Source organism: Ruditapes philippinarum, unplaced genomic scaffold (assembly GCF_026571515.1).
Source record: "Ruditapes philippinarum isolate M1 unplaced genomic scaffold, ASM2657151v2 ctg2908_1_1_1_1, whole genome shotgun sequence".
Lineage (NCBI taxonomy): Eukaryota > Metazoa > Mollusca > Bivalvia > Venerida > Veneridae > Ruditapes > Ruditapes philippinarum.
The window spans coordinates 23,203-33,453 of NW_026856737.1; the positions used below are offsets into that span (position 1 = coordinate 23,203).

General features: G+C 32.3%; 1 protein-coding gene across 1 annotated transcript; it reads left to right on the forward strand.

Moving 5' to 3' along the window:
• The first annotated feature begins 1,630 nt into the window (after positions 1-1,630).
• LOC132747546 (microsomal glutathione S-transferase 2-like) lies at positions 1,631-5,324 on the forward strand. The gene is made up of 5 exons (XM_060736950.1): positions 1,631-1,755; positions 2,279-2,378; positions 2,687-2,757; positions 4,097-4,178; positions 4,511-5,324. Exons 1-5 carry the CDS (start codon positions 1,686-1,688, stop codon positions 4,644-4,646), a joined length of 459 nt encoding a protein of 152 aa, XP_060592933.1. The 5' UTR covers positions 1,631-1,685; the 3' UTR covers positions 4,647-5,324.
• Positions 5,325-10,251: the final 4,927 nt, after the last annotated feature.

Genomic DNA, 10,251 nt, shown 5'->3' on the forward strand with positions numbered 1-10,251 from the left:
TTTCGAGCATTTCGGACCAAGACGTTTCGGTCCCAAATAACCCAAAACGTTCCGGTCCCAAAAAACGCAAGACGTTTTGGTTCCAGACATTTCGGCATTAAATCTTTAATTTAAAACTATGAAATATTTTAGACTTGCGTTAACTGTTCTATTTCAAACGTAGAATATATACATAAGTTAGAATATAATTTTCTTTTCAGGTAGTTAAAGTGTTGGACATGCTCTCAAAGGTCGGAGAGGACGGAAACACGTGAATATGTAAAAAGAAAACATATGAAAGTAAGATTTTTGTAAATTCTATTACATACTTTAATCCATACTAAACTGGAGTTTAAAAAGCGGCTTTTTTAAATGTTTCAGTATTTATGTTTACTTTTAATTTTTTGTTAAAGCTCTCTTATAAAAAGTTGGCAAAATTGTTCATTAAGTTAAGATAACCATGAAAACAATTTTGCTTGTTATTTTTTACATGTTTCATAAATTTCTTTTTTTTCAGTGAAAATGATGTCACACACGCTATTGGGCGCTACAAACGCTACATATCCTCCGGACAGACGAGGGGTGCAGAAAGAAGGTCATATCTTAAAGCATCACACCTCAAAATTCGTGCTAATTCTCATGGATATCTAAAAGTATAACTTTGTGAAGTAACTAAAAGGCAGCAATTTATACATTACTGACAATTATCAAAGGAGGTCAAAATATGCAAAATGGCACTAAATGTTTTAGAAATGCTGTAGAAATATAGTTAAATTACTGAAAATCTGTCATTAATTGCTTGAAACATTATTATCAGAATCTTTTAACTTTAATTAAAATTATAATATTTTCATTGTTTTATTTGGTAAGGCAAACTCTGATAGAAATGTGCATACATTGTTTTGTTCTTTAATATTTGTACATGTTTTCTTAGTTTCATTTATGTCATTGTTTTTGTAATACTTTTTGTTTTGTAATTAACTTTTTTTATGTTTTATTTTGTTTAATTTATGAAAATTATTTAACCTTGCAGAATTTACTAAAATTGTATGTATCAGCTTAAAATTGCAACTTTTATCTTAAATTAAAAAGCACGAAACATATTTTTGCTTTTAGTTTTCTGTATATACATTTCATTTGAGGGAAAGTTTCTTAATAGAATGAGTTACATTAAATTAGATCAAATCAGGATTAGCCAGAAAATATTTATGACGTGGTGAAACAAAAAGGATTAGGGGAATGATAAGATGAAGGCCAGAAAATGATCAGATTTAGGGCAGAAAAGGGTTAATATTTAGGTCGGAAAATGGTCAGATTGAGGTCGGAAAATGGTTAGAAACTAGTTAGATTTAGGTCGGAAAATGGTCAGATTGAGGTCGGAAAATGGTCAGATTGAGGTCGGAAAATGGTTAGATAATGGTCAGATTTTGGTCAGAAAAAGGTTAAATAATGGTTAGATTCTGACGTCTACCTGACGTCAGATTATTACGTCAAAAAAACTTTCAAATCCAACCGTTTTCCCGACCGTCATCCGACGTCAGAACCTGACTTAAATCTGACGTCAGTATGACGACTTGTGTTTGCTGGGGAAGTTTACCTTGATTGTTCACACGAAACCCCATATTGTGGTACAGTGTTCACAACAGTGAGCGTTCTGTAAAGTGAACCTGTTTTGATACTTCGTGTTGTGTGAAACTAAACAAAATATGCCGGGTATAACTGTAGCGGATCAAATTCTAACTGGAGTAGTGGCATGTTGGCATGCTAAACAATTAGGTATGTACCTTAACCTTTTATACAAACTATAAAGCTTAGTTTGTTCACATGTAATTTAATATAAGTATTTCAACATTTTCAGCCATGTGTAACATTGAACATGTTAGCTAGTCCATATACAATTTGCAATACACCTCTTAATTAACATCCAATCTGCATTTTAATGAATACTAATACATATACTATGTTTTAGTTCAGTTTAAATAATAAGTTACCGAGACTTTTGTAGTAATTTGTATTCGATACTTTTGCTTAACTATAATAATTAAGACACGTTTAAATACCATATAATTTATGATATATAGTACATATTTCAAGTAAATAAACATCCACAATATCGTCTGATGTCATTACGTATAGGTTAGTGTTTGTTAGAAAACATTAATGAAATTAAATATGTTTTAAATATGAATTGTATTTCCATTTCTGAAGAAATTAACTGTTAAAATATTCTAAGCCGCAGTTCTGTTGTCAATTTTTTACCAGTTAAGATTGAAACATTGTATTTTCATGTTAAATAAAGGAGGCGCAGCTGCAAAGATTGGAGATTTACGAAGAAAGCACGAAATAGCACCACCACGGACAGATGGACCAGACGAATTTATACGTGCATTAAGAGCCCAGTAAGTACACTCGATCGTTCACAATGATAACGCCTTATCCGTTAGATACATGTTAAACACGGGGCTTTTATATTTTTCAAAGTAAGAAAAATGTTTATGTATTGTAAAGATGTGAAACTTTAAGTATTGCAAGGTCAACAATGATTAAATGACTATAAAGATGATACATTTTGTATTTGCCTACATCATCTTTTATGCATCAGATTATGCATGAATACGTTTATGTTTGCTTTTTTTTGTTGCTTTTTATAACACACGTTTTCATGCATGAAGCGAAATCAATTATAATTATATTCATTTCTTAACAGGCAAAATTGTCTTGAGTTCGGAGTAACATTTGAGATCGTGTTGTGGCTAGCAGGGATATTTGGGCACCAAGGTTTGTTTGTTTGTTAAACAATAAAATCAATATCACTGAACTGTGGAAAATACAAATGTTTATATAATTCGCTATTTTAGTGTATGATAGGGTTTAAATATACAAATGTACTGTGTTTTTATTCCGCTTATACCGTGAAACAAAGTTATTTTACTTCATTTTTACATTTATTCATCTAATACTCATGTAATTTTATTTTACATCAGTGTAATAACTGTTTATTATCCCCCGCCGATGGAATCGGGAGGGGGATATAGTTTTGGCGTTGTCCGTCCGTCCATCCGTCCGTCCGAATTTCGTTTCCGGAGTAGTTCTCTGCAACTACTGGCTGGAATTCAACGAAACTGTATGGGAATCATCAATATCAAGAGGAGATGCGCATATCATCGGCTTGTTCCGGTCCGACCCTTTAACTTTGAGTTATGGCCCTTGATTAGTTATGAAGTATGCATATAGAGTAAAAATCGTTTCCGGAGTAGTTCTCTGCAACTACTGGCTGGATTTCAACGAAACTTTATGGGAATCATCAATACCAAGAGGAGATGCGCATATCGTCGGCTTGTTCCGGTCAGACACTTTAACTCAGAGTTATGGCCCTTGATTAGTTATGCAGTATCCATATAGAAAAATATTTGTTTCCTCGCTACTTCTCTGCTACTACTGGCTGGAATTCAACGAAACTTTATGGGAACCTTCAATATGAAGAGGAGATGCGCATATTGTCGGCTTGTTCTGGTCAGACACTTTAACTCAGAGTTATGGCCCTTGATTAGTTATGCAATATGCATATGGAGTAAAAAACGTTTCCGGGGTAGTTCTCTGCAACTACTGGCTGGAATTCAACGAAACTTTATGGGAATCATCAATATCAAGAGGAGATGCGCATATCGTCGGCTTGTTCCGGTCAGACACTTTAACTCAGAGTTATGGCCCTTGATTAGTTATGCAGTATCCATATAGAAAAATATTTGTTTCCTCGCTACTTCTCTGCTACTACTGGCTGGAATTCAATGAAACTTTATGGGATACTAAGAGGAGATGTGCATATAGTCGCCTTGTTCCAGTCAGATACTTATAACTCAGATTTATGGCCCTTGATTAGTTATGTAGTATGCATACATCTCATTGGCATTTCCAGATTTTACTATTTAACACAAAGTTATGGCTCTGTTATTGCCCTGAATATTTATCAAGTTCAAAGAATATTACTGTTTATGCCATGATTAATATATAAATAAAGCCTTATGTCTTCAGTTGTTGTGTTAATAATAACCAGTACTCGGCGGGGGATATAAATTCAACGAATTTGCTTGTTATAATATGATCTGTTTTATTTCAGTTCCTGCAGCAGTACTAGGGGCAATTTTCGTTTATTCACGTGAACAATACTTTAATGGATATATACAGGATGCTGAAAAAAGGTAACATACGTATATAAACAGAAACTCTTTAACTTCTCCAAATTATGCTATTACATGTTATTTTATTCACTAGAATCAATGTGCAAAAGAACAGTAAATACATTTATTATATACTTATAAATGAAATATTGATAAATATTAATTAAATAAAATGCGTATTTTCATTTTCCGTATTTTCACTGTAAAATTTTTTTTTTCACTGCAGTGAAACATATTTTCCGTTTTTTTCACTGGTGTCTTGCCGGACTACTTTCTATATCATCTATGTACTGGCAATATAGCTGTTAATTAATTCTATATATTTCAATATTTACTACATTGATATATTACAGAATAAAGCCATTTTGGATGGGTATCCGAGCACTAAAAGGCCTTTTCGCAGTGGCAATCTTAGGACTGGTGAATACCGCACTTGTCCACTACGCCGGGATAAACGTGCCCAACATGATAAAGGACAAATTATTTTAACTACAACAATTCTGTATAAACCAAGACATTGTATCCGAAGTGTAAATGTTACGTAAATAATGTGATAAAAAGGGAGCTAACATATGAAGATAACGAAGGGTATAGAATAGTTTTGTTGATAAATTGGGTTTTCATCATCAAATACCTCCATTTTACACATGAAAGACTGACCATTCATTTGTCAACATGTCAAAAGCATATGCAGATCTAACGCTGATTTATATCATAATCTTTAGCTGTTGTTTTAAAGTCTGTAAGTTTGTTGCTCTCAACTATAACATATACATTGTATATTGCATATAGTCTATATCTATATGTTATAGATGAGAGCAACAAACTTACAGACTTTAAAACAATAAAACAACATATATGTTATAGTTGAGATATTTTATATTATGTTTAAATATCATGTGGCCAACACTTGATATGCCATTATTTTCTCATTTATATGAAAGTTAGGGTAAAAAGGTGTTTGCATATTCATGACACATTGTGCATATTAGTTTCAGAGATTAGTGCCATAATAATCTGAACTCACTACTAATATCTGAATTAGAAAAGAATTCAAATTCAATTGTATATAAAAAAAACTTTGTATATTTAGATAATGTTTATTTATATATGTCTGTTTATCTTGTGTTAGTGAACGGACAAAACAATAAAATAATAATAAGAATATCAAGCACTTGTGTGTGTTCTTTATTTTACATACATGATGATTTCTCATTTGAACAAAGAGTTAATATCCGACTACGTACGTTATTCTACTGCTGTTACAAATTATACTTAAGGACAATGAAAACGCACGCCCGCACTATATGCATTTTATTACATGAAAACAAAACACTAACGACTCCATTAGATATATATCATAACTTCAATACAAAAAAGCAAACTTAACAAGTGAAAATAATTCAAAATGTTTAAAATCAAATGTACACCAGTAAATCGAAGAACCTTGGGTGAAAATCCCAAAATCACACTTTTTCATCACAGTAATGCAAACTTAACAAAGGCAAAAACCAAAATGAAAATCCAAAAGAAAGACACTCTAAATGTCTATTTGTAATGTCACCGTCGGGATGTTTAGAAACGACAATGTCCTCCATCAGTGTCTCTTACAGATGTACATCGTCGCCCCATAGACCTTACGGTGCGGATAGTCGCCTGTGGAATCTAACACTATTCGGCCTGTAGTGTAGTGTGAAAACGCTGGTGAAGCCGCGAAATTGTAGACGGATGGACACCAAAACGGTTGGCGCTTTGATAATAAAAAATTTGATTGTAAGATAGACCAGACTGAATCTGTCCTAAATTTACCCAGCGGTTAATTCTTTGTAGAACCATTGCATACAATTTGCTAGCAAATCTTCAGTATTTTTTGAAAATAAGCACCTTTAATAGAGGAAAAGTGTGTATATGCAATTTCAATGTGAGTTTTTACGATTTCTAAAACTGACCATTGGCATAGTTTAATATTCATTTTCATAAAAAAATTAATTGCTCATTTGTGTCTAACATTTCCTGAAATGTATGAAAAACAAGTTAATAATTCATTTCATTTTATTGGCAAATCAGCAAATAAACATTACCTTTGGCCATTCACAGAGTATCATGACAAATATGGCCAAAAGTTAAATAGTTACAAACATTACATCATACAATATATAACAAAAAGAATACAAGAATGAAACTAATTAAGAAGCAGTTACATCTTCAAGAGACTGTTGCCTCAACTTAAATGCATTATGAACATAGTGAGCACATTTAAGAATAAGCTTTTTGTTATTAGTGGACAATATAGTCGAAAATTTTTGTACAGTAGGCCATGAAATGTTTCCTAAATATTTGGTTCTTATAACAGTATAAATTGGACAACATAAAAGGAAGTGGTATTCTGATTCAATAGAGTTATATATACATAGTTTACATTTGCGATCGTTTCTATCAATGTTAAAAAATCTTCCAGTTTTTATTTCTAAGTTATGCGAGCCTAGTCTGAAACAAGCAAAGTCTTTTCTTAACACATTATTTGTTAAAACATCAAGATATTTTTCATAACAAAAAGAAGTTTTGAATTTTCTGTAATAATCAAGCTTGGGCATATTTTGTATAGAAGTATTCCAGTTCTGTAAATATTGGTCTCGCAGACGCTGCTTTAACATTGGCATATAATTAAAATTTAACTTAAGTTAAGCCAAATATCACTACAACCTAAGCTGTCTAACAAGCGTTTTATACTGCTTGCCCAATTACAATCAACATTTCGATTACACTGGTCTACAAACATGTTGTACATTGGTGAGTCCTGGTTTTTCATAATTTTTAACCAGAATTTAAGAGTTCTTTCTTTAGAAATAACAGAAAGAGGAAATCTTCCTAACTCACAAAACACAGCAACATTCGGTGTTTGCTGACGTACACCAAGTATATACTTGCAAAATTTAACATGAATTTTGTCTATTTCTTTACAATCATAAATACCCCAAACCTCTGCATTATATAACAAAATTGGTAGCACCATAGAATCAAAAAGTGACATTTTAGTTTTTATATCTAAATTTACTCTACTGAATAACCCTAACAAACAATTGTATGCTTTCAAAGCTTGTTCAGACAGCGTAATAGCAGCAGTTTTCATATTACCAGTGTATGTAAAATTTACACCTAAATAGCAAAAATGGTCAACAACTTCAAGCATTTCACCATTTATAAACCATTGAAAATGATGTCTTTGTTTACGTTTTTCAAATATACATATTTTTGATTTATTGACATTTATTTTTTAAACCCCATTTCATGGAATAACTATAGACTGCATCTAACTGGGCTTGTAAGCTGTGCGGGTCAGTGGTAAAGAGCGCTATGTCATCAGCAAATAGCAACATATACATAGATAACTGGTTAAGATCATTGTCAGTAAGAGAGTTATAATCAATGTTGTCACATATATCATTTACAAAAAGGATAAATAAAATCGGCGAGAGTGGTTCCCCTTGTTTTAATCCAAGGGTAACGTCGAAAAAAATCAGAGAGAGGCATCGAAGATGACAATTTTACACAAGAGGTAACAGATGCATATATCGACTGTAACATAGTTAACATTTTACAACTTATACCAAGTTTCAAAAGCTTTAACCATAACGCATCTCTAACAATAGTATCGAAAGCTTTTCTCGTAGTCGATGAATGCGCAATATAGTTTCAATTTACAATTGACTATATTTTGAATAATAGAATGGAGTAAAAATACACAATCTGTTGTAGACCTATTGTCTCTAAAACCGAATTGAGAATCATTAAACATTTTTTGCTCTTCACACCATATGTTTAATCTATTTCGAAGAATAAGTGAAAATATTTTAGCAAGTACATTGACAAGGGTGATTCCTCGATAATTGGAAGGATTAGAGATATCCCCTTTTTTGTGTATCGGAACAATAATACCTTTAGACCAGGCACTTGGATAAATTCCAGTATCAAATATTTTGTTAAAAAATACAAGGTATGGAGCTATAAAAGTGTTTGCATCAATAAAAAAAAATCTGCTACAATTTTACTATAATCAGCACTCTTGTGTCTCTGCATAGAACGTATTGTTTTAGAGACTTCCTCTACAGTAAATGCGCAATCTAATTTATCAATAAACAGCTGTTCGGGTCTACTATTATGCTCATTTTCCTGAGAGTAATAAGGCTGCTGATTGCTGGAGATATTCTTAAAATGGTCTACAAAATCAGAAATATTAACATCAGATACATTTGTTGAACCCTTATTTCTAAATTTATTTATATACTTCCAAAATTTCCTTGGACTATGTTTACTCATGGAAGACAATTTAACTTTTTCCTTGTAATTAAAGTTACGTTTTGCTTTCTTTTTTACATTACAAAACATACGCCTACTATTCAAAAAAGTTAGCTCTATTTGCTTCAGAAGGATTATTATGGAAAATTCTTTTATTATTCAAGAAAGATGTTTTTGCCTGTTTACAACTATTGTCGAACCATGGCACTTTTTAATTGCTTTTTTAGACTTTTTAGTGTGAAAAGTTTTACCATTCATTTTAAAAGATATATCATATACAATATCTGTAAAGTTATTTATACACACATCAATATCAATTTCATCCGAAGCTAATTTAACCGACAATTCATCCAATAATAATTTTTTTTATCGTTCAACAAAGATTGAAATAAATCTGGATCAGTATCAGTCCACACAATTTTATCATAAGTTAATAAATCAGTGTGATAAAATATCATATGCTCACAATCTAATGAAAAAACAAGTGGGCAATGATCAGAAAATTCTGTCAATTCCAATATATTCATATTTGAAAAACTTGCAAAAATTTTCTATAGTCAGTTATCAAATAATCGACAACACTAGCCCCTTTCACATTCCGACTGGCATTGTAGCAAGTAAAATCTCCTCGTTCAAGGCGACCGTTACAAATTAAAAGGTCATTTTCTTTGCATAAGGCTAACAGTTTATTTCCGAAGGCGTTCACAGTGTTATCACGAGAAAAAGCGTGCAGGTATTGCTCGTATAGATCCATCGTCATTCGGCATATCAATGTAACGGTCGAGGTTAATGTTCTCAACATAATCCAATCTTTTGACCTGTCCTGGCATTCAGGTCACCTGTCAAATATGTGTCACCCAGATATTTATACTTGATGATATCAGCGTTTAATTGCTCGAAAAAGTCAAATTGATATAATTAAGAGGAAGCACTTTTGTACACATTGGATTCATTTGGCGGAATGTAACAAGTAAAGAAATACTGGTCATTTTCGGTCCCAAAATATTCTTTCTTTAATTTAATCCATACTATGCCTTTCATATTCAAACAAACAAGCTCAATTTTGTTTATATACTTATCTTTGTAATAGATAATAATACCGCCACTAGAGCGTTTAGCCTTTTTATTAGATTTAGGTCTAGGACATGAAAAGTGATGATATCCATCTATTTGAAATATTAGTTATTCTAGAATGCCAGGTTTCAGTAAACAAGAGCACGTCATATTCATTAACTAAATTCAGGAAGTCACTATCAGATAACTTATTTATAATACCTTGAACGTTCCAGGATAACACTTTAATATTTTGCTGCTTCTCGGCATTATCCTAGTTTGATGATGGAATGAAGCGCTGGCCATTTATAAAAGTTTATCGTAAGCTAGGACAGCGTTCTTATTCTGCTCCTTTGCACTTACAAGATGCAGAATGAGTTTCCTTCTGCGTTCTTGTATTATCTTAGGATATTGGTCGCCCACTTTTAATGCCAGTTTCCTCTTGCTTGGAATAAGCGGTCTGTTTAACAGAAAGTTTATCTTGAAAAAAGTTAAAATTTTGGCGACAATAGGTCTGGTCTTAGTGGAGGAGAAACTGCCTACACGCTGCGCACGGTCTATTTTTACATTATGTCGAAAATCAGGCATGCCTAATTTGTTTTCACAGAAGTCATATATTAACTCTAAACATTTTCATTTCTTGCGCTCTTCAGGGGACGACAACTCTTTAAAATTGTAGAACATTAGGTTGTCTCTCATTGAGCGAGACTGAAGATCCACAAGCTCATCGGACAATCTGCTATTT